The sequence below is a fragment of the Podarcis tiliguerta genome (assembly GCF_965153285.1).
Source record: "Podarcis tiliguerta genome assembly, chromosome: 10".
Lineage (NCBI taxonomy): Eukaryota > Metazoa > Chordata > Lepidosauria > Squamata > Lacertidae > Podarcis > Podarcis tiliguerta.
The window spans coordinates 6512938-6539230 of NC_139543.1; the positions used below are offsets into that span (position 1 = coordinate 6512938).

Sequence of the window (26293 nt, forward strand, 5' to 3'; positions counted from 1 at the left end):
CTGGCCCTCGGCCTCTTGAGTGAGATGGGCGCACAACCCTAGAGTCTGTCAAGACTGGCCCGTATGGGCAGGGGTACCTTTACCTTTTTAGGAGGAGCCTGTGGGCTAAGAATCAATTTTTTTCCCACGGGAATTCTCCTATGAATTCTGAAGCACGTTTCCATTGTCAAAAATATGTGACTTGGAAGTGTGTTCTGCTGAAATCAATGGCTCTTAAAAGATCGCTTAAAAGGAATATTGGAGAATGGTATAAATGGCGTATGTAATTTAGAAACAAGTTACGTTTATTGATACATGTTTTTAGTTGCATGGTTTGTGTCCTTGTACACACAGTGACGTACCTATCAGCAATCTAAAATATATCAAGAAGAGAAGGACGGAACAGAGAATGGAATGAGAAAGAGAAGCTGGCGACTTAGTCCTGGCAATTGAATGAGGCAACAATCAGAGCAGCTGCTCTGGTGGTATGAATTCATAACTCAGGCTGCAAAGTCTCCACATGCAAGTCAACAAGTGACTTGGAATGATTGCCTGCAGGGGCACTTTCCCTCTCTTGCCTATAAGAAGCACTCACTGTGCACATTGAGCGCTTCCCATATCCCACAGAGCAGGCGGATAATTCCCTTTCATACCTAAGAATGGGAAGCCTCTGTGCATGGGGCTCTGGAACTCACCACATGTAATTCTTTACACTCCGGGTCACTGATTACCTTTCTTCATCATCTCTTCCATTTTTCCAGCTTTAAAAAGGCAAGAAAGCCCACCAAGGGAGGCATGTTTGGTTTGCTCAGTGCTCAAATTTAAGTCTAAATAGCACAAATCAATGCTTATTAAAGAGGAAGAGATATAATTATTCTTAGCAATGCTTCCCTCTGTTCATGTTTCCTTTGCATACATTTTTGGAATATTTAGCAAAATATTACAGAATCCTCCCCCCACCCAATAAGGAATACGCATAGTATTAAGATCTTGGGTTCACTAGGAGTAGTTCTTTGGATCATGGTTGTAAACTAATTTGGAGTTGCTTTTAACTGGGGCTTCATGGAGGTCTTCTGCATCTGAAGAACCTGCTTTAGAAAGGCAAAAAAGAGAAAGAGCCATTCTCTTGGGAGCCAGTGTGGTGTAGTGGTTAAGAGCGGTAGTCTCGTAATCTGGGGAACCGGGTTTGATTCCCCGCTCCTCCACATGCAGCTGCTAGGTGACCTTGGGCCAGTCACACTTCTTTGAAGTCTCTCAGCCCCACTCACCTCACAGAGGGTTTGTTGTGGGGGAGGAAGGGAAAGGAGAATGTTAGCCGCTTTGAGACTCCTTCAGGTAGTGATAAAGCGGGATATCAAATCCAAACTCTTCTCCTTCTTCTTCTTCTTCTTCTTCTTCTTCTTCTTCTTCTTCTTCTTCTTCTTCTTCTCCTCCTCCTCCTCCTCCTCCTCCTCCTCCTCTTCTTCTTCTCTCTTTGATATTTTCCCACAGGGTAAGGTTACCAGATGTCCCTGTTTCCCAGGGACACTCCCCGGATTTACAGCTTTATCAGCATTCACATGTACATCGCAAACAAGTGTCCCCGGATTCATAGAAAAAAAATCTGATAGCCTTACCATCACTGTGCTTCGGTTAACAGCAAGCTGTCAAATGAAGGCACCCAGGAGCAGTGAGAGTACAGTGAGAGGGAAAAGTATTTGATCCCCTGCTAAATTTGCCCATTTGCCCTCTGGCAAAGCCATTTGGTATTTTAAATATTTGTAAGTTGCTTTTATTAGAAAATAGATAAAAGTGATGAACAAATGCAACAAATAATTAAAGCAACAGTGACAACAGGATCTATGGACTGACTATGTAACGAGTTAACCACTCCTGTAGTGAACGTCATCAGCTGAATTTTAAATTGACTTCGGCTGCTGTGACAGTTCATAGGCCATCTAGTGACCTCTTTCGGAAATGGAGTTTTTATCAGATACCTTTTAAGTGGAGCTTTTAAAACTCAGAGCAAATGGTTTGCGGGAGTCTATTTGTTCCCGTGGACTTAGGAAACATTTTGGGTGGCTCTGATATTTGTTGAATAAGTGGTTCTACTTTGGTTGTATTCCATTTAATAGCAATTGGGAATAGGGATATAAAGTCGGTCCATAGAGGAATATCAACTACTCCAATATCTGGAAGGAGTTAAAGCTGGAGAATAAGGAGTAGAATGAGGTGCAATTTTTATAAAAAGTGAATGGAGGTATGTAATTGGAGTGGGCAACCATAACAATGGTGTGATAAGCGAACCTTTTCTGAAACTCGGTCTATTGGGAAAAGAAATCAGTGCTAACATTTAATCAAAACGATTAATTAGATAATCAAATGAGCACTATTATGTTGATTCCTGCATATTAAATCATCTGTGCAAGAGCAGGTCAAGCTGCTTTTCCCCCTGGCTTGTTGGCAACCTATGCCACAGCCTTGTCTGCAATGTTTTCTAGGCTCTGGAGAATCAGCGAGGCTCTGCTTCTCTTCCTCCACAAATGAAACCCTCAATTCCTCCTCCTGCCCACAAGCAGGGGTCCTCTCCTCTCTTTGCCCCTTCGTTCTTCTTGGAAAAGAACCAACAGATTCTTCTTCCCATGTGGTGCCCTGTGCAAAAGTTGTGGACCAGTTCTTTTTTTTTTTAAGCATCTCCACAGCTTGCTTCCTGTTCTAAAAGAAACTGACTTTAAAAAGATAGGCAGCGGCTGCAACAGCATCAGTGGTACTTTTTGGTCACACCCCACACCCCTCCCCGCCTTGAGTCATTTGTTGTTCTCCTAGCTCTGAAATAAACTGTCTCCCGCTCCCCTTCCCCTTTAAACCTGCACACAATCCTGATTGTAAATACATGAGGATTGCCACGCTGAGTGGCACACATCCCTTTGTTTTTGTTTACTCTTAACAAAATAGAAGATTCTTATTTGGATTAATAAAAAAAAAATGTAGACTTTATGCAATATACAAAGAGCAGGAATTTTATGGAAGTGCAGAATTTACAACCTTTTAAGATTATATCGATTGATGGAAAATGCCAAGAAACATGCAATGATATATCTCAGTGTCTAATTTTGAACAAGAGAAAGGTAGAAATCATAAAGCATTTGTGGTGTTTGAAATGTCCCTGAGGCTGCCACATACCTTTCACTTGTTCCAAATCTACAAACTAAATTTAAATGAAAAAAAAAACAAGATTGACTCCCTGAACACCTCTACTCAAAAGGAAGTCCCAATGAGTTCATGGGGCTTTCTCATAGGTATAGGATTACAGCCTAAATTGGACTTGATGCTTTGTGGTTCAATGCAGGTATTTAGAATGCAACCCAGATACCTCGGAAGCAGAACAGAACTTGTTTGAATGATATCGATGGAGTTCTAGATAGGACAGTTAATCTAGTCATTTCAAGTATCAATCCCTCTTCCCAGGGAACTCAGAATTGTGAGGAGCTTACTAGCAACTCTCAACAAACTACACTTCCAGAATCATTTGGGGGGAGCCAGGACTGTTTAAAGTGGTGATACTGCCCTTAATATATAGTGCAGGTGGGGCCTTAAGGGAGCTTGTCATGCAGGTGTGAGAAAATCTGCATCTGTTGAAATTCTGTCTTCTACACAATTACACAAATCACAAGTCCTTTGCATCTGCTCATCTTCATGCTAGATGGACTCTTGAGTAGAGTGGGGAGGTCATGGCAGGTCTTTGCAACCAAGAAGCTCAATAACAAACAGCTTGCGTTTTGCCAAGCATATGGGAACAAAGCCTGAAATCTGATACTTCAGTATGGAAGAACAACACAATCACATCCTTAATAATTTTGCATCTTTTATGTCTATCAATCAGCTATGCGTCTCCTCAAGTACTAATAATGTCTACAACTACAAATGAATATGGAAGAGTAAGATTTTAAATGAAAATAACTCTTACCTCCTTGTTCACACAACTGTTGGGCTAAGGCATCCTTGAATATAACTTGGCCCCTGTGAGTAGCTGTTGCCCTGGAAATATAAAGAGAAAAAAACTTAAATAATGTAGAAAGCTCAGTTGTGGTACAAAATAGTTAATTTAGGTTACAGAAAATATGGGTTTGCCAAGAGCATAGTAAGATACACATCACTATACACATTTCAGACATTGGCAGTCACTCAAAAGCAATTACAGTGGTACCTTGGTTCCTGAACAGCTTAGTTGTCAAACAAATTGGCTCCTCAGTGCCGCAAACCCAGAAGTAAGTGTTCCGGTTTGCAAACATTTTTTTGGAAGCCAGAAGTCCGACTTGAGTGCAGGAAGCACCTGCAGGCAATTGGAAGCAGCACCTTGGTTTTTGAAAGGACTCCTGGAACAGATTAAGTTTGAGAACCAAGGTACCGCAGTATTTAAGTAGAGACCACAGCACAGATAGTCATTTGAACATGCCATCAGTGTTTTTTTCACTGATCAAAAAGCTACTTAATGCATGTTCTAGCTAAATGAACACAAATTCTTAAAACAAACATATTCCTAAAAATAAAAGAAACTGACTATTCAGCTAATACCAATATTTAAAACCAGTGTTAGAAAGTGAGATATGAAAGCTAGGAGCTAAATGGCACCTTACACCTAGGTTATGGGCACAACAATGGAATGTCTAGGCTAGCTTTTTTTCTAACAAGAATAGAAAGCTGAAAATGAATGAACTGTAGCTAAAATATTATGTTCATTTTTCACATGGTCTAGTTTTCCCCCACCCCCTAATATTCTTAAGAGGGTCTCTTCTTCAGTCTTCAGAGGGTAGCTGGAAGTGGGGAGGCAGAAAAGCTCCTCCTTTCCTTCCACTCTGCAGTTTTAATCTGAAATCTTAGGTGCAGTACTGCGCCCAGAGCTCAGAAACTGCTTGCGCTAATGAAATTCCCTGTCGCAAAATGAGACTAGAACAATGGGAGTTTCGAACGCTGTTTAAAACCTGACACACCATCTCAAGATGGACATCTGTCACTGAATACAAAAAAGAAGATGACCAGTGTATGAAAACTGCATGTGAGTGGGGTGAAGGGAAAATATATTCTGCTTGGTTAGTGGGCTGCAAATCAGCACAACTATGTTTTTCACATTCAAATTATCATGTGATTTGAATTTTCCATTCTTCGTTCATTCTTTCCATTTAATGAATGTAGCACCTTAGACACTGTTATAAAACTTCCGTGCTGGTTGTGCCTGCAACAGAGGGTTAAGAGAAGGGCAGAGCAGAGATGGTAAACGCACACAGAAACAGGTTGAAAACAGGCTTTGGTCATCTTGATTTCAGTTTACATTAATTTGGCTTCCTCTGGCCAGGGACACACTGATATCACTGGCACAGCCTGATTGCTAATCATGGAAATGCCTAGCCTGTCTGCTGCGTGGCCCGGGAGGAAGAATAATGGCTGGCAACAGATGGTGTAAGCTGATTTTATACCGCTTGCTACCACCAACTTGAGGTAAAGCACGGCATCCCTGTACAAATCAAGGCTGTGACTCAGGATTCCCTGTGGTTGCAGAGGAAACAAATTAGTACATGAGAAGCACAAACCTGGATTTCCATACTGCTTCCACTGGAGTAGTGAACCTGGGCCAAATGCAGCTCTCTAATCCTCTCTACCTGGCCACCAGGACTCTCCCCAAATCACCACCTAGACCACACTCCTCACTGATTTGAGCATCTTGGAGTATATTTTTTGCCTGGCTAATTTGATAATACCTTTTGCTTGCCTTGATGCAGAATAGAGAGAAGTGTGGAGAAGCTACTGTACAAAGATAAAATTTACATTTACAGCTCCGCCTACTTTTGTCTCTGGCTCTGCCCCCCACCCCAGCATGTGGCCCCTGGAAGGTCTCCCAAGAGGGGAAATGGCCCTTGGGCTGAAAAAGTTTGCCCATTCCTAGTTTCCAGTATGGCAGTCATCTCTTAGTATTGAGTCATCTCATAGTATTGCGCTTGGGTACTTGCATAGGTGTACAGTGCACACTGGCCTGAGAAATTAGGGTGTTAACTCATGGAAATGGGCTTAGGAACATAGAAAGCTGCTTGACACTATTGGTCCATCTAGCACAGGGATGGGGAACTTGTGGTCCTCCCGACATCATCTTTGACCATTGGCCATGCTTGCTGGGGCTGAGGGGAGTTGAAGTCCAACAACATCTAGAAGTTCACTGGTTCCTGACCCTTGATTTAGCCCTGTTTTGTTAGCGCTGACTTGTAGCTTGGAGATGCTGGGACCTTTTGCATGCAAGCCATGTGATCTACCACAGAGCTACAGCCCCTTCCAAAGGAAAGTGGAAAAGAATATTTGTTTCCCCAATTAGCTGAAAGGAGTCTTTGAAGAGGATTATGAATGTAAATCAGCACAACTAGTCTTCTGCTTCTTTGAAATGCAGTAGGTACAAAGTACACCTCCAGATGCCACAATGCTGTCATAATTGAGTGCTTAATCGTCAGAGGTCTAATTCTCCTTTGATTCACGGCGCTAACTCCCAGTGACACAAAATGGAATGTGCATTCATGTGCAAAAAAAGGAAAACAACTTCATTAGTGATCATTCAGCTATCGGAAGACATGGTAAAAACAAACAAAAAACATTTGGGATTATTTGGTTATAAGATGTTCCAGGAACAACCATGTGGGAAGCAGAGATTTGGCTACATTTCTTCCTATATACATAAAAATATAAGGCTGTCATTGTGCAGCCCTCATTGAGGGATTTGTAGTGCTGCAACACAATCCTGGATTTGCATAAAATCAGGGTTGGGTAGGAGAGCAAAGGACAACAGAACAGCATAACAGCAGGACCCTGAGAGGAGGGAAGTGGTGGTGTAAAACAATGGCGGAAGTTTGAGTAAAGTAGGAATGGAAAGAACTGAGAGGAAAATGATGGTTTTAAACAACAGAAGATTTGAGTAAAGTACCTTCACACAGTGGAATATTTGAGGGCTCTGCATGTTTTATCTTTAAAAACATGAGGCAGCAGAGGAATGCAAGAAGGAGATGTTTGAGTACAGTGAGAAGGGAGGGACACTAAAAGGGTGCAAAGGGAGCCAGTGTGGTGTAGTGGTTAAGAGCGGTAGTCACGTAATCTGGGTAACCGGGTTCGCGTCTCCGCTCCTCCACATGCAGCTGCTGGGTGACCTTGGGCCAGTCACAGTCTCTCAGCCCCACTCACCTCACAGAGTGTTTGTTGTGGGGGAGGAAGGGAAAGGAGAATGTTAGCCGCTTTGAGACTCCTTAAAGGGAGTGAAAGGCGGGATATCAAATCCAAACTCTTCTTCTTCTTCTTTTAAACAATGGCAGAAGTTTAAGTAAAGCTGGGGTGGAGGATCATGAGAGGAAATGGCTGTTTTAAACAACAGAGGTTTGAGCAGAGATGCAAAAATACTGAGAGGAGAAAAGTGGCTGTTTAAAACATTGACAGAGGTATGAGTAAGCAGGGGGTAACTGAGGGGAGGGGGAAGTGGCAGTTTAAAATAAGGTTTGAGCACAGAAAGAAGGGAGTTAGGAATGGTTTTGTTGTGTTAGCTTTTTGTTATTAGCTTCTGTGTTGCACCCATCTCTGCTATTTCTGTGGGATAACCATTCTCTGCTACTATATGTTGGTGGCATGGAAAAAAACAGGTATAAATTTAGAATTATTGGCATCCAGGAATTCTTATTTTATATCTATTTTCCCCCCTTTTCACCAACAATTTCTCTTCGGTAAAACTGTTTAAAAAACAACCCCTAATGTCTTTTTTTTAAAAAAAAATATTATTGAAACTTTTCAGCATACGATACAATAAAAAACAGATTAATCTAAATAATAAAAAAATAAACAAAAACGTTCTTAACCCTTGTCTCACATTAAAGGAAATGGACCCTCCCAGCTCTCACTGGGGAAATTTTCCTTTATTTTCCCAGTCTCCCATCCTGGAAAGTCTTTCCTTCCCTGCCTCTCACACAAGGTCTTTCACCTCCCATCCATCACCTTCCTGTGCGTACCCTCATTAAACCAGAGTAAAAGGACCATTAGGTCCAGTCACAGATGAGTCTGGGGTTGCAGTGCTCATCTTGCTTTATTGGTTGCGGGAGCCGGTATATAGCTTCTGGGTCATGTGGCCAGCATGACTAAGCCGCTTCTGGCGAACCAGAGCAGTGCACGGAAACGCCGTTTACCTTCCTGCCGGAGCGGTACCTATTTATCTGCTTGCACTTTGATGTGCTTTCAAACTGCTAGGTTGGCAGGAGCAGGGACCGAGCAACGGGAGCTCACCCCGTCGCAGGGATTCGAACCGCCAACCTTCTGATCAGCAAGCCCAAGAGGCTCAGTGGTTTAACCCACAGTGCCACCCGCATCCCTTTAACCCACAGTAGATGACCTCAAAAACAAAGCCAAACACATGCAAAAGTAAAGTGGATAAAAGAAGAGATAAAGAAAACACGAGAAATAAAATCACAAGAAATAAAAAGAGAGAGAAAAAAAAAATTAAAGAGGACTTCTGACTCTCCATCTATCAATTATATCATTATCATCAGAGTGTTCACTCCAGAATGGTATCCAGCTGTATTCCAAGGTAACATCCAGCTATTCTTCAATCTGCTAGGTGGTCTTTTCCCAATCTTCAACCCGAAGCATCTCAAGTTCATTCATTTTCCTTTCCATACAAAAAGTCCAAAGGGGCCCTTCAATTGTTATTATCGCTAGGTGTTATTCATTCAAACCCAGTTCCATAACTTCCCATCCCATTTCCTGTTGACCATGATTTTCCATCATAATTTAGAAAATTCCTTCCACGCTTCTTCCACCCTTTTCCCAGAAGAATTGACAGAGGATTGATGACTTTTCCCTCTGAATTCAACTTGTACACAGGATCCTCTCTCTCTCAGCTCTGCCGCTGCCATCTCAAGAGGTTTTTAATGTCTCTGTCCGTGGTTTCATTCCACTTCTCCAGCAGCACAACTCCATTGTTTGTCTGTTTCACTCCTCCAGAAATTCTCCATTCCATCATCTGTTACCATTCTACTCTTATGTTCAGGTAGATCTTAATCAGTAATATTCCCCAAAGGTCTTTGGTCTAATCTTTCTCTGATCCACAATTACTTTGACTGAAAATTTATACCTGAGTTCTGTAAATGTAGCCCAATAAGCTATGGGATTTGAGATTTGCGTTCCAAAGCCATTTGCAGATTGAGATAATACTATACAATGTAATAAAAATGCAGTTTTCCACTACAGAAGTAATAGAAGAGGAAGATTATGAGCAACTGCTCGGTTTATCCATACTGGCAGAAACATTGCATGTTGCTGATGTGAACACTATCCAACTTTAAAAGCACACTGATTTCATTACCAGCACATTATGTTCTTTCATGTCATTATTAGAAGGATTAGTCACAGCATCTGAGCATCAAAAGAAAACATTAGCCAACTGTATTTGATTATTAGAATTAATACCACTTTCAAAAAAATGCAAATAACAATATTCTAAAAATTACCCTTCACCAGAAGTAATCTTTGTTACTATTTAAAATACTGTTTTCAGTCCTTTGAGTGGGAGCAAAGTGCAACTTTCTTTTCTTTTTTTCTTCAGATGTACACCTTGTGGTGTGATGAAAGCAGCTCAACATCTCACTGTGACATTTCCCCCCCATCAATATTCACTATCATAGGAATATTGGTGCATAGGAAGTACAAATGAAGATAAAGACATGTGCTGGCATGTGAAAACAGAGCATATTACCCTTTCGCTTAAAAAGACATAGGTTCATTCCAACAAAATTGAACGAGCTTTGTAAGTGTTATGCTCACACGACATTTTGCATGATTACAGCTCACATGCAAGTGCTCTTTGAGAGTTCATTCCAAATGTACCTATTAATCTCCAGGTTCAAGATGTGTAAGACATCACCACCACCACCAGCAACACAAAGTTTTGCAGAAGACAGCTATGTCCAGGGCTAAATGACTGGTGCTGCATGATATCATCAAGAAAGCTTCCTATCCATTCCTCATACTCTATCACTGGTTAAATCTCCCCCCCTTTTTATTAATATGGGATTGTCTTGGCATCCGTCTTCCTCAAGAGACAATGGAGTGCCAGTGAAGTCAAATCACTGCATTAGCAGCATCCCTGGGGTACAAACCTGGGCAGCGTGTCTGGAGCTCCTGGGCTGCCCAGAGGACAAGACTCACTGATGTGGTCCAAAGGAAAGCAGAGCAAGACATTTGGCACCAGCTTGGCTGCAGGAGTTGCTGGAAGGAGGCATACGAGGGTGTAAGGGGAGGGGTACTATCTCTGGTGGACAAGAGGTTGTGCTCCTTCTGGGGTACTTTGTCCACCTGTGGTTCCCACCTGTCTCTCACCTGTCACTCCTAGAAGCTGTCAGCAACTTATACCAATGGTTTCAGAGAGACTTTGTTTTACTGGCTGAGTTTTACCGCCTTGGCTGTGAGTCCTATAAGAACTACTCCTTGCCTTGCAGGCCTTCTCCTACCTGGCTTGGCCCTATCTGATTCCAGCTGCAAAAGCTGAGGCTGCTGAAAAGACTCCTTGACTCTTTTGCATCTTTGTATCTTATTACGATTAACGTGGAAATTGTTTGATTTGGTTGTGTACTTTTGATGTTTTATTGTTTATGACGACTGTTTGTAATTATGTGATTATTATTTTTAATGTTGTAAGCTGCCTTGGGCAAAGTTTGAACTATGGAAAGGTGGTATACAAACAAAATTATGTATGCATAATTGAGTCCTAACTAGAAAAGAAGTTTTCACATCTATAAGGCTCCAGCAACATCCACTGTATAGCTCACAGCTGGCTTTATATTGCCCACTGTTTTTGGTTTATGTATAACTGGGGAGACTTATTATTAGCATTATGTCTTTAGGAGAAGACTCCTGTCGTGGTAATGAGTACATACGTTAGGTGGATTCTCTAAACGGAAGAACATATGCTTGACAAATCCCAATAGTCATGAAAAGGACAAGCTATTGTGAATTCCAGACAAAAGACTATATGCCAGGAAATTTCAATGCCAGCTGTTAACAGGAGTACAGCACAAAGAGGTATATATTTCATATTTTATTTAAATTTTGTTGAATCAGAAGATAACTTTTAAGTGCGTCTATAAAAAGAAAGGGAACTTAATGGGCTCAAGTGAGGCAGATTATCTCTTTTTCACATCTTTATTTAGTTCTTCAGGGCTTCAAAATTTATCCTGACTCTCTCTAATGCATGTCATTTACCTGTGTTGTGTTCTGACCCATGTACATGAGACACTCTTTCTATGCCAATAAAGGAGATTTACTGATTGGTGGTATGGCTTACAATGCATAAAGAAGGCTGATCGCCAAAGAATGGATACTTTTGAATTATGGTGCTGGAGGAGACTCTGAGAGTCCCATGGACTGCAAAAAGATCAAACCTATCCATTCTTAAGGAAATCAGACCTGAGTGCTCACTGGAAGGACAGATCCTGAAGCTGAGGCTCCAATACTTTGGCCACCTCATGAGAAGAGAAGACTCCCTGGAAAAGACCCTGATGTTGGGGAAGATGGAGGGCACAAGGAGAAGGGGACGACAGAGGACAAGATGGTTTGACAGTGTTCTTGAAGCTACCAGCATGAGTTTGACCAAACTGCGGGAGGCAGTGGAAGACAGGAGTGCCTGGCGTGCTCTGGTCACGAAAAGTCGGACACGACTAAACAACTAAACAACAACATGGCTTACAATGTGATCATGCATGCATTTCAATTGGGTTTATTCCCAAATACTTAAACAGGATTGCAGTGTTGATAGCTGTATTTTCCTGCAGCAGAAAGGAAGTTGTTCATTTATTACACATGTTATGCAGACTCACTCGGCAATTCATTAAGAGATTGTGTGCTTAAGGGACATAAGAAGAATCTTACAGGAACAGAGCAAAGGCCCATCTAGTCCAGGATCCTGCTCTTACAGTGGTCAACCAGATGCCCCTGGGAAGTCCATAAGCAGGGCCTGAGTACAACTGCACTCTTCCCAATTGTGATTCCTGGCAACTGATATACAGAGGTGTGCTGCCTTCAATACTGGAGGTAGAAAATATCCATTGTGCCCAGTATCCATTGACAGCCTTATATTCTATGAATTTATAATCGTCTTTTAAAGCAGTCTAAACTGGCAGCCAGCAATACATACTGTGGGAATGAATTGTCCTTTAACCTTCCTGCTGCTATCCTAGATATATCTTTTCTCTAGATAAAATATATGGAGGAGAAGCAGCAGTACATGCTATCTATCTGGAATAACCAGAGACATCTAAATTCGTAATTAAATTTTTTTTTTTGGGGGGGGTGGAATTGGTTGGGAAAGATTTTCTTTTCCATTCTGCCTGCAAAGAGTCCCATGGAACAGTTTTGCAAACTGTTAGATGAAGTGGAGTTGCTGCAACAAAAGATGTCAAATAACATATTTGATATCTGACACTGCATTCTACTGCTTTGGGTAGCATCTGAAGTCATCCCTGTAGCTGCAGATAAAACTGCAGTTTGAGCTAAAGCAATTAGCAGGTGAAATGTCCATGCTGTGAAATGGTTCACTTGCAAATCAAGCTGCTGTTCAAGGCAAACAGGAAAACTAGTCTGGGGTGCTGTTGTTTTCTAACCAGCTGACAAAGTGCTTAAATAATTTGTGTTATGGTGGGCTAGAGGTTCTTAAGGAAAAATACATTAAATACATGCAAATTGTAGTATTAAATTATGATGTTCATTGCTAAATATTTACTCACCTCACCTCACCCCAGCCCTGTATTTTAAATTGGGAAATATGGCTGATAATGGTTTCTGCTTTCATCTGGACTGCGGAAGACATTTGCTTAGCATTAAAGCTCTGGCGTGAAACTATTTTTATAAGAACATCAGAAGGGCCTTTTTAGATCAGACAGTCACCAAGGGCCCATCTGCTTCTGTGTGCTGTATATACCAGTGGGCAGCCGGGTGCCTCTGGGAAGCCTAAATCTCATATGCATGAAGGTAATAGCCCTCCCTAACATCTGGTATTCAAGAGGAGAAGTGTTCAAAGTCAGCAAGTGCTGCTTAGCCATTACTGCTAAAAACCTTTGTAAAACCTATTTTCCTTCCTTTCCCAACCCTCTGCTTTCCCACGGTCTACCCTTTTTAGACAGCGTGGTCATCAAGAGAGAGGAAAAACTCCAGGTGTCCCCAAATAAGGATTTGTTCCAAATGCATTGGTCTTAGAATAAATTTCATTTTAAGCACTTTGTCCCCTCTTTCCCATTCTTGCAGTTGGCCTACTTTATGGTCTGTAAACCTACAGAAAGTACAATTTCACTTACTTTCTATGTAGCACCTAGCATTTGGTTTGCTTTATAAAAACTGTTATCCAGCCATCCTAAGTAGGCACGCTCACATCTGGTGGCAGTGAATTTCATGTTAACCCTGAACACCATGAAATATAACCTCCTCTGGTTCATCCTGAAGATGCAGCTGATCCATTTCACTGAATGAGCCTGAGTTCTAATAGTATGAAAATAGACATCTCTTCAAACCCACTCGACCCTTGCCTTTTCTTTTTGGCATAAAGGCAGACAGTAACATAAGGTAATATTCTCAGGGCTGCATCTAGACTAAGTTGGTTGCACCTAGTTCCCGCTAAAATCAATGGGACTTAACTTAGTTGTGGTTAACTTTTCATCCTGATATCAATGTGACTAACTTATAGCACGTTCCTAACTGACTCAGCTATACAGCTGCAAATAAAACATTTTAAATGTTCTGTAAAGTACAATATACAAATGTGACACTAGATGGTGACAGTGAGCAATGCCAAATTCAATGTATTTTTCAAAAGGTTTTTGCATTTTCACACCGTTTTTTATATGTGTAGATTCCACCTATGTCTACTCAGAAGTAAGTTATATTGAATTGAGTGGCGCTTATACCCAGGTGAGTTAGGAATGCAGCCTTTGTCAGAATCCAGCCCTCAAATTTCATTAACTGAATAAATGTGCATGCAAGCGTTTAGTGCAGCCTTGTATTTAATCACTAGCTTCGTAACCATAGGTGACAAGGAACTGCATGCAGGTCAGATGTATTTAGGTACTGCAGGGGAGAGACAGAGATGCTATGCCTTCTTCTGTGCCTAGCATAGAAACCAATTTTTCCATCCCTTTCCTGCCAGTCTATTATTTTTGTATCTTTCTTATAATTAACTATAATAAATTTATTACAATTTTATCCTGTCCTTTCTCCAAGCAGCTTAGGAGGGCCTTCATGTTTTTCTCTTCCCAACCATGTCCTAACCTCATAATGTGTTGTGAGTTAGGAAGTATGACTAATACTGACTGGCTCAAGGTCAGCATAAGCTTTATGGCTGAGCAGAGGTTTTAATCTTCCCAGCCTTCTCTTAGGCCCGCTCTATATCTGCCACATTATTAACAGCAGCAACAATAGGCCACACAAGCTGCTAATCAATTAATTTTTTTATTCAACCAAGCCATTATTCCAAATGTACAGGTTCTTCCCAGCAATATCGTGTTAAGAGAGATGGAGAAACAAGAAAGGTAAAAGAACAAAAGAGAGGCCTTTAATGGTTTTAACGCATATACATTTCTAAAGGAAGAATGTTTACAAAAACAAAATACTTGCATTTGGGGGAAAGTCAAGGCTCTGAAGCCTATGCACCGTGTCTTATAGACAGTAAACTATAGGCTCTCTGGCATTAAGCCTCCAGAGGCACTGCAGAGAGACCTCTCATCCCTTTGCCAGGTCATCTGGACCTGGACCTGTGCCAAAGTTGCATGTTGGTTACTGAACTGAAAGCAGTACATAATCAGGGCATGGGTTTCATTTACAGCCTGGAATTGCTTGAGCGGTGTTGGCTAATCTTTGTCACTCCTCCCTGATCCACGGAAGAGGAAGTGTAGCCGCAGAAAAAGCATTTGTTGCAGCACAAAGTATTTTGCTTGATCTTTGACTAGTGATGTAGCAGTCTCTGAGGGTTTGTTGCAATGAATATGACTTGCAGCAGCCCCAAGGCTGTTCTAAACTCTGCCCATGGCTCTTTTGTCTCCTAGGTGTGCCAGGAACAGGTGGCTCAGAAATCATATTGCCTCCTCCATTCCCTTAGCTGTACCAAACAGGGCATTAAAGGTGATTGAATTGTTCTCCCCTCAAGGTTCTTCATTTCAGCAAAATTACTGACAATAATTGGTACTTGCGAAGGATTAAGGAGGAACAACCAAAGATGGCTACAGGAGGTTTTGCAAACAGTTATATCTGCCTTATTTATGTGTACAACAAAGCAAACGACAGAATCTCACCTAAAATATCATGGATATGAGTTCCCAAGGCCAGTATGCTGAAGAGATATACAAACGTTGCTTCAGTCTTGAAGAACAAAGACCTATTACATAGCAAATCCAACCCAACCATCTGGAGTGGGATCTAAAGATTAATACCATAGCTAAGGATGCATGTTTGTCAGAGCTGTAATGGATTTTCCAACTTATACAAAATTCTCCATGACTTTTCGCAGCTGAGAGCATGGAAAGCTGCCCAGGTATGTGTGGGAGCTAAAACAGTAAGAATGCTTATAATGTCATTAATGTTATTTTCCTGGGTTAGGAGGCCTCAGTGATTCTATGATATTTCCTGTATATTGGAATGAAATACAGATATAGCTGGCAAAATACCTGGCTGGTGCTCTGGAAGGAGCTGTGGAAGGAAGACAGCTCTGATTAGGAAGTAAGCAGTAGTCTTCCTCCACCAATATTCCCACATGCTTTTTGGATTTTTTAAAAAATAAATAAACGATAATATGACAATGACAATTGTTGCTTGCTAGTTAAGGCAATGAAGGTGAATAGGTTTTACATTTTACCTATCTTTTGTGGGACTTTAAAATGTATGATTTTTTCGTATGGCTCTTAATAAATTTACCCTGAAAAACCAATTACACTACTTTCATCTGAAGCAGCAGAGACAAACACACAATAGGATTACCCATGTGGGAATTTGGCTAGCGTACTTAGCCTTAGTCATTGCTTGGCCAAAAAACTGAATGAAGTTTTGTGGATGAAACTAAAGTAAGTTTTTAGTGCTAACAATTTCAAGAGAGTTCTGAAAATCATGGGAATCAGAACACTATGGGGGGGGGGGACTACTAAATGAGTACTAAATCCATGGATTTCATTTCTTTGCTCCTTCTGGGTTTTGGACTTAAGTCATATATCAAATCTTCTTAAAATGGGGAACTCAGGATTTCTAAGAAACTAAATACATCAAAGATTCAGGTTTTAAGAATAGCACTCAATAAGGTTTCAAATAAAATATCCAAGATTAGTGGCTATATTATTTTAAAACTGATTTTAAAACACAAACAAACATAGGTACTGTACATACAGACAGGCTCCATTTGCTATTCTCCACCTTGGCCCCCAAATTAGGCTTTGGAACAACACTATAATTTTTAATCATTATTGATCTCCGTGAGATGGCCTCCTTTTTAGCAAGGGCAACGAGAATGAAATTGGATAATTTGGCATGAAGTCTAACATTGAAAGTAGCGCACTCCTATTAATTTCAGTGTCAGCTTTAGCTGACCAGGTCAGTCACAGCTAATAGGAATTAGACTGGTGCCTTGGGGGAAAATATGTCTTGACCTGGTAATCAAGTCAAACTGCAATTGGTGCTCCAGGGAGGCATTGGCTTGATGCTTTTGAACATGCCAAAGGATCTTGAGTCTCTTCAACTCTAAAGATTTCTGAAGAAAGCTTTTTTGTTCAGAGCCAAATATCACAGGTCAGCGGTTTTCAATTTGTGATCATGGGAATGCGGGAGCTTTCTGGAAACTTAGCAGGAGTTCCATGGTGGGGTCAGCAATAGCAGATAAGGTCCCCGAAAGTCAGCTGCCTGGCTACTATAGTTTTATTTACTTACTTTCTTTATAATCCACTTTTCATTGTTCACGCCACCCCAATTTCCCCCTGCAATGTTCAGATGCAGGGAAAAGTTGTGTGTATTCTAGGGCACATTCTCATACACAAAAGTGAAAATCACAGCAAGGCCCAACAGGCTTGGTCAGTGTTCTGTATCATTAAATTCACATTGCAGCCAGTCCTTTCTGCTCTTCACCTTGAAAGGCACACCGTGGGATTGCAGCATAATACACAGAAGGGGTACATTTATTTTGCTCAAAAATCCGCTTCTAGAAACATCAGCTCATCAAGTGCAGGTGTGAAAATCTGAAAATGTTGAGCAATGAAATTCTCAAGCAGCCTGAAATACTTGCAGGAGTAATCCTTCATGCACTGTATTAATAAAATAAACGTGTTCTGGAATGCTACTTCCTAGGGTGCACAACTCAAATTGCATTTCTACTGCCCTTTTCAATACATAACACATGCCTCTCTGTATGTACCATCATGAGCATTTTGAAATGCTTGCCGTTGCCTTTGATTCTGAAGAAAAGCAAGTGCCCTCTTTTCCCACTTTCTCTCTGCATTATCAAGAAAGGTTTGCTGCAGTGGCATCTGCCAAATCAGTCAATTCATATAAATAATAGAACAAGCCTCTGTTGTTTCTCTTCTGACACAGTAGCAACAATTGGGTCTTTTCCAGCAGAGAATTCATGTTCTTACATTCTATACTATACCTTGTGTTGCTTATATTTGGGTTACCTATGGAATATTGATTACATATGTAACTACTATTTAAAACCTTGATTTTGTTGTTGAATGGCTTTCATAAAAGGAGATAGTGAATGACGTCCTGTGTAATGGTATGCATGCATGCTTACTTGGAAGTAAGTCCCACTGTGTTTAAATGAGTTTACTCCCTAGTCAGTGAATTTAGGATTGCAGCCCAACTCTGACTTGTATCCCTGTTCTAAGAATGATAGGCAATTTACACCTAACCAAAACATTTAGAATGACAGTTTGGTCAATAAAGAATATATGTTTGCCTTGCTGATAGTAATGAACTACAGTTGTATCTTGGTCCTGGAATGACTTGCGACTCGAATGTTTTGGCTCCCAAATGCCGCAAACCTGGAAGTGAGTATTCCAGTTTGCGAATGTTTTTTGGAAGTTGAACGTCCGATTGAGTACAGAAAGCTCCTGCAGCCAATTGGAAGCCACGCCTTGGTTTTTGAATGTTTTTGGAAGTCAAATGGACTTCTGGAACAGATTCCATTCAAAGAACGACTGTATATCTACATATATTTTGCATACTGAACAGTTTACTAGCATAGTGATCACATAATGTGATCTGTGAGGTAGACCGTCGCTGGTTAAAGTTGTATCTCTTCACCAAGTGACCTTAGGCAATCCAGTATGCTGCTGGCCACAGCTAGCCCAACTGCAATATGAGGACAATAGAATTGACCTACCTTTTATAAGCTTTGTAAGGATTATTGAGATGGTGTATGTCAGGCATGGCCAAACTTGGCCCTCCAGCTGTTTTGGGACTACAATTCCCATCATCCCTGACCACTGGTCCTGTTAGCTAGGGATGGTGGGAGTTGTAGTCCCAAAACAGCTGGAGGGCCAAGTTTAGCCATGCCTGGTATATGTGAACTAATTTAAACTCTAAAGAGCTGCTTAGATTGCTATGTATTTAGTAAGCTGGAATGTGGCATTTTCAAGAAATCTTGGAGCCTCTTGGTATTTTTGGAAGCCCTGTAATATGTCCCAAAAGCAAAATGGGGTGGAGGAGAGGCACTGAATGCAAGAATAAACCAAAGAGACAAGGTGCCCATAATGTTGGTATTGTCCAACAAGTTTAAGAAAGAATGAATTCCTTCAAGGACTATCCTTGTTATTGGCACTTTGATAAGTTTTTTCTTTTTTCCTATTGTGATACATCTCACCAGCAAAACAAGGCCAGCTGACTGGAACACAAGACAGCCCCCCCCCCCAGTAGAAGCCTCCCTTCCCAGTTGTGGAATTCCCGCCCAAAGGAGATGAAGCTCCATTTCTGATGGCCTTTAGGCCCGTAGTGAGAACATTCTTATTCTGCATGGCTTTAAAATGTTTTTAAATATATTATTTAAGATTGTAACACTGCTTCATTTGATGTTACGGTTTTAGTTTTGACTTTTGTTACTTGGTGGTAGTTTTTGTAGTTGTTTTTCAACTTTGATTTACCTAAAATAAATAATTTTCTTCTTTATGTTACACTTCTGATATTTAGGAGACACAGACATCACAGATGGGAGATGGACAATCAGCCAATAGAACAGGTCAAAATTTTCAAATACCTCGGAGTAGTTTTCCAGTAAACAGGGGCCTGGGAGGCCCACCATAAATATGCTAGGGAAAAAGCATCTCAAAGCGTCAAAATACTGTCTCGCTTTTACTTTACGAAGGGGGGCAGACATATCCCAGCAGCTTTGGAGGTCTTTCAAGCAAAACCCTTGGCGCAATTACTCTATGGGGCCCAAATCTGGACGGGAAATCATTGCCGCACACTTGAAACGGTCCAGTCTAAATTCTTAAGACAGATTCTAGCCGTTCCATCATGCGTACCAAATGCGGCCCTACGGCTGGAGACTGGCCTCCTCTCCGTCGAGACCCGGACCTGGATAAGAACATTCAACTATTGGTTTCGTTTAAATTTAAACCCATCCTGACTATTACCTCTAGTAGCACGAGATGCTCATAGAAGTCGGTGGTCCAAAGTAGTGCATCAAAAACTACTTACATGTGGCCTACAAGCACAGCATCTTCTGAAAATGGGTCTCCCCAAGGCAAAAACTATTATTGATCAGCGCATGAAGGATATTGAGCAGCAGAATAATCTGGCCTATATTAAGAAATTTAGTGCTTGGTACGCTTATCTGCCCCCCTCCCATTTTGATTTTCAGGCACCTTATTTGTCTACCTTAACCATTCCAAAACTTAGGCGGGCCTTTACACTGGCCAGACTAAATATGTTACCGTCAGCTGTTCTTGAAGGTAGATATCAAAAAATTCCATTTGAGAACCGGCTCTGCCCCTGTGGAGCTGTCTATGTAGAGACGGTGTCACACGTTCTCTTGTCTTGCTCCCTATATTAAGATCTCAGGGACGAGACCATTACGCCGCTCCTATCTGCCATCCCGGGCCGCTCTTGTGAAGCCAAATTGTTCTCACTCCTAGCTGACCAGAACAGCTCGACAACAGAGAAGATTGCCAAATTTATTGAGAGAGCAATGAGACTGAGAGCTGGTATTTGAATGATATCAGTGTCGTCACCCGGATTCCTCGCCTAGGTTTTTATGATTATTATCATTATGTTTTATTATTATTATTTTATTACTTCTGCCAAGTTTTAAGTACCGAGATTATTAATTTACCTAGGGTTTTAATAGGTCACAAGATTTTATGGTAACTATACCTGTAATGTATTCCTGTTGGTGTTTGTCCTTTGATGCTATGGCCTGACGGCTATGCAAATAAAGTTTAGTTACTTACTTACTTACTTCTGATATTTAGATTCACGAGCCATAAAACTCGCTGCTTACCCTTGGAAAAACATTGCTTTTTTGCTCTTTCCCCTCCCATCTCTAAAATGGTATCACTGCACACTCATGGGGTTGCTGTGAGCACAAAGTAGATAAGCACCCTCATTCAGTGACCCTTATCAGGAGCAAGGACTGTGATGTATACTATCTGGTAAAATCAGTGGCACAAAGCAAAATAGTGATCTACCAAATCACAAACAGCAAACTTAATGTTGGGTGGGGGAGCGGAAATGTGTCCAAGATATAAGTATGATTAAGGAGGAGTCCTAAAGAATTAGGCTTGATGATGCCTGGCTTATGCCCTATATTGGTCACCAATGCTGAATGATGTTTCTAAACACAAACTTACATAGTAAACATTCCATCACAATCCAGACAAACATAAACTCTTTTATGAGCAAGTGGATTTAAGCTGCCTAGTCACCGGCAGGATTGCAGCCATGTAATGAGCAAACCCAGTGCTTCTCACTATAAACTGAAAAGCTACCCAGCAGAAAGGAATATTGCATCACAGCATGTCCACAAAACAGCCGTAGGCATTCTCAAAATATAACTCTACAAAAGATTTGTGTTTCTTTTTGCTCCTGCATTCATGCTACATGGTGAATGAGTTCTGTCAAATTCTTAAAATCTGAAAAAGGAAACTGATAGAACGAGTTTCTGACATGGGCATTGGAAGGAGTTTTTTCCAAACTAAACGGTTGAGTTGGAAAAGGGAAGGGCTACCTCTAATCACAGGAAAGTTAGGTATCACTTTTACCAGTTTCAATGTATCAGACAGAATTTTATGCAAGAAGACTGGCAACTTAGTGCTCATGAGCACATGAGGGGGGGGGAATACCTCTGTTTCAAATGCTCCTTTGCTAATCACCAAAGGCAACCTCTTCTGATCTTCAAGAGCAGCTCCAACCCATAGAACAGAATAGGAATACCCTTCATCTATTGTATTTAAATGTTTTGTACAGCCAACTGCCTATGACAAAAGACCCGTTGTGTAAGCACACATCTCTCTTTGAGAGCCTGGTAAGTACTCAATACACTATTGGGTGACAAAGAAACAGAACCCAGAATATGGCTTTGCAGGTGAAAAGCAGGGCTCTAGATACAGGAACAGGACTGGGCCTTAATGGCATGGATCTCTGGGGCAGATTGTTATGAAGTAGCTCTGTGCTCCCCCTGAGACAATGTGTGTGACTTGGCTTTGCTCTGAGCAATGACTACGTCGTTGTAGTTAAAAGAGGAAGGGTCTTTGCTGTAGCTGGAGCTGGCCCTGGTACTTGCCAGCCAACCACAAACTGGTTGTCTATCCATAATTAAATATCCAAAAGAGCAGTGCCATATCTAATGCAACACACATCTATACTTCGGCCATTAGTCATCCCTTCTGATGAATGGCTTGCCTAGAACTTGTTTGCATGGACGTGAGTGTAAGAGAGCCCCAGTGTAAGAGAGCGAAGTGGAGAAGCAGGAAGGAGAATTGGTGCTTAACCCTTTTATCTACTCACTGCTTCTCTGCTCCCATTTGTTTTCCCTACATATTACTCCCTGTGTTTGGAATACAACTTGGGCAGGGTGAGCAGCTTATGGGGAGGATGACTTGGAGAGAAGAAATGATAGGGAATTGATTACATATCACACCGCCAACGGCTTCTCCACTCTAAACCGACCCCTCCTGAAGTGGTTTTTATTTCTTACAAGAGACACTGGGGCTCTGCTGCACATAGCTGAATGCAGCAGTTTGCCTGTAAGTGATGTGAAAAGGTCTTGTGGTTTGAAGAGAGGCGTTCTGAATTGTTTCTTTAATTAGTCTACTGGATAAATAAATGGGTAACAGCTAGGGTTGCTGTATTTCAAAAAGTGAAAGATCTGAACACAAAAGTGTTGTTGAGCTTTTTTTAGTTTTGCCCAAAGTTGTTGAAGAAAATCTCCAAAAGCGACACTGTAGACATTGTATGACCACATTTGGACACTGTATGGCCACATGTCCCCGGACAATATTCTGGCTATGTCCAGGAAATTCTGGACATATGGCAACCCTAACTTCTCTATTGGACATTATGCGACATTTGCATACATCTTGCATTTCATTTGAGGCTTTAGTCCTGACACAAATGAATATTAATATTTGGTTTAGAGGGAGTGGTAGCTGCTCCAGGTGAAAACAGTGTTCCTGAGCTCAGTGCTCAGAAATAGTTCCCAAAAAATGTGCTCAGGGAGGAGGGAGGGGATCATTTTGTTTTCTATTAGGCCAGGCTCTATTACATCCAAAGAAATTAGAGGTTTCATTGTTCAAGGATTTCACTTAATTCACATTTTTATGTGAGCTAACCTGATTTGGGAGCGTAATGCTTATCATCATGCAGTCAGCATTTTTCACACTTTTCCAATTTTGGGAGCATGGTTCTTGGCACCAAAAACATATTAAAATGCATATAAAGTGCATTTACTTTTGATTAAAAAATCTATTTTAGGCTAAAAGTCATAATAAATGCATCTTTAAAAAATAAACTTGAAAAGAATGAAAACTTCCACGTTTTTAAAATTTTGATGCAGAAAGTGGATTGAATAGACATGAATGAATGGAAATATGTAAAACTGGCACATACTGGAAACAGACTGACTAATCCATCCCTCCCTAATTGAAAAAAATACCCAGCGAGATGGTTTCAGGTCTGCCTTGAAACAAATGAGATGGCTTCCTAGACACCTCAAGTGCTGAACAAAATAATAAAAGACGGAGAGAAATGCTTCGTTGCTTACAGTACTGATACTAAGAAGTCACATGAAGAGGAAAAAAGGGATTTCAAATCCTTTTTACTGAAAATGGAGGAAATGGAAGTAATGACTGTTAAAACCAGGATGCATCTCTTTTTCAGCTTCCATTCAAGATGCTTCCCAAGAGATGACCTGCCAGAGGAAAATAGCCCTTCTCCCTCTATTGGCTTTTGTAGATGTCAGCTACAGCTCTGGGAGCAGGTATTCAGGATGAGAGGCATGGATTTTCATTGTTCAAACCAGTGTAAGTCTCTCTCTCTCTCTCTCCAATGAAGAACTGAGTTCACTTAATGCCTGAAATTATCAAGATTGCTCTTCATTTTCCTTGGGTAGTTCTTGTATCGCATTAGCACAACAGAAACACATCAAATTACAGAGGAAAAATGTGGCTTTCAAACAACAGGAAGCATTCTCCTGCAGATGCAGATGGCGCTGACTGCTGGTTCTCATTTTAAAGAGTCACATGCATTAAATCTCACACACAGAATACTCTGAGCTAACATTTTTCCCTTGCACATACTGAGAAAAACAACAACACTCTACTCTTGCTCAGGTAAAAAGAAGCATTTAAATCACTACTCAAAACACGTCAAACAACACTATTTTTATGTCATAGTAAGTGGCTGTTTGTACAAATGAGCAGCACACTCTTAGGGCGGGATACTGCAAAAAATAAATAAATTGGCATCCCATATGGAGTTCCACCCCACCTCCTCCATAATGTGCAGTTAATGCCCTGAAATAGTTAATATGGGTGTTTCCTATAGATGGGGGGCAGGGAGGAATTCAACATAGGGTTAACATTTCGGGTGACAGCCCTGAGTTTTCGACAGCATATAGTTGCACCTTAGGAAACAGCGGCAAAAAATATCTTACAGATTCCCTCATTTAAACGTTTCTTAATCTGCTGACATGAGAAATTCCCACGCTTCATGAATGCAAATCAGCCTCTCACTGATAAGTGAGACAGTATTATTTTTTATTATTTATTATATTCGTATTGCACTGTTCCCTCCAAACAGCTCAAGGCGGCATGCGTGGTCCTGTACCCCAGTATTTTATCCTCACAACAACCCTGTGAGGTTAGGCTGATCCAAGGTCACCCCGTGAGTTTCACGACTGGTATGTTAAGAAATGTAACTAATCCCCTACCAGCTTTGGATTTTAGCTCCCCCCCCCCCTGTGAATAATTATTTTTGTAGCCATTTCTGCTTTCCTTATTGTCTTTCTCCCCCTTTTAATATGTATATATATTTTGTACGATTTATGAACGCGTGCAAAATACAACCTATTCCGTCTTTGCCAAGACCAGAATCTGGGGACAGAGGCTATGGGAATGAAGCACTGATTCTGGAGCACTGATGTAATGCACTCCTAGTGACAGACACACGCAATGCCAGGAAGCAGCCCACTGCATTCTGTACAAATTACAGCCTCTAGATAGTTTTCAAGGGCATCCCGATACAAATCATATTACATTTGTCAAGTCTCAAGGTTACATGAGCGCTAGTGACATCTGCAGGGGCTCCTGCTTGTTTTGGCCCCGGAAGCAAAAAGACGAGCATAAAGTCTGCTGCCTCTTCCCAGCAGCCAGCAGAGCACGATCAGTGTCATCTCCCACGGCCTGGGACAAGTGGCAAGAATGTGAAAAGACAAATGGTTCTCCATCTCCCTAGAAGGCGGTTGATGAAGGGAGGTCGGCCCCTGCAGCAGTCTGTTCTTACAGCCCAGCTACTCTGTCACTCTTCAAACCATGAGGGGATCTTTGCTGCTTGGCAGCAAAACAGGCAGAGGCCGGTCATGCATCTGGCGTGGCAAATGTATTTATTTATAACATTTATATCCCGCCTTTCAGGAGCATAGCAAGTTGCCTTATACAAGCTCAGGCTAAATATCTGTTTAGCTGTCATGCGTGGCGTAGCGTGGGGGGTGAAGGGGGGGGCCCGGCCGCACCAGGCGCAACATCTGGGGGGGGGGCACGCTCGCACTCGCAGCTCTCTGCCCCTACCTGGCTCACTCACTCTCTCTCACTGCAGTGCTGGCTGTGCAAATCCGATCCGAGCCGCCGGGTCGCCGCCCACTGTGGAGGGGAGGGTGCCAGGCGTGCGGTGCGGAGCAGTGCGGTGCGGAGAGAGAGCGAGGGACTATCTGGGGGAGAGACAGTGCAGCGGGGGGCGCAAATTACTTGCCTTGCCCCGGGTGCTGACAACCCACGCTACGCCACTGCTGTCATGGGCTGGTTGGACACAGAGGAGTGTTGGGAGGAACTTTCCAAGGCAAGAAGGGAGTGATGTTGAGACAACCATGAGCGGCCAGAAGGAGAAGACTAAGAAGAAGAGGTGTTGGAGGCTGAAGAGGTAGCATTAGCAGCAAGATTTAATGAAGGAAATGTGTCTGAATCTCTCCCACAGTGAACTACTTCAGTGTTTTTAACTGCAGTGGCACAATGTCTTTCTTCTGTGCACAGAGGGAAACATTGCGTCTCCCAGGGTTCCTCAAGTCTGCAGAATCTTTTTTTACTCAAGCCCTGTTTGTTGTAACGGCAGACATTGTGTTAGTAATATCCCGGCCCTGGGCTCCATCTGATCTTTGAAATTCAGTTGTGTTGCTAGTTTTGGGAAATATACTGCATGTTTTACATGTTGCCTGATGCATATTAAACGTACACATATTGCATCTTAGATTTATGGCAGTCAAGAATAATACTGGTTGAATGAAAATCAAATGGCATTTCTTTGAAATACAGAACAATATTGCCCCAATGTTGTTGTTGTTGTTTTTGGAATGTGCATAAACAGATGCAGATCCTGTGTAGAGTATATACTGTAAAACCTATCTGTGACAGCTCTTAATGCAACACTCACCTAACTTGACGATTGTTGCAACTTATGTATTAAACATCATTCCTGATTTATGTTCAGTTGCTTTCATATCAGAAACTCTAGTTGCAGATCAGTTTCAAGATACAAATCACACCCCTAACACAGAAAATGCAAAGTACAGAAGAATTAATATCACAGCCTTTAAACTATT

The 26293-nt window shown here is 41.5% G+C and overlaps 1 protein-coding gene across 4 annotated transcripts in view; it reads right to left on the reverse strand.

The window, feature by feature from the left end:
- RELN (reelin) overlaps positions 1-26293 on the reverse strand; it is a 306441-nt gene that overhangs the window by 188431 nt on the left and 91717 nt on the right. For all 4 annotated transcript variants that reach the window (XM_083399200.1, XM_083399199.1, XM_083399202.1 and 1 more), the window contains one exon: positions 3926-3996. In XM_083399200.1, coding sequence (XP_083255326.1) covers positions 3926-3996 — 71 coding nt within the window. The remainder of the gene's footprint in view (positions 1-3925; positions 3997-26293) is intronic.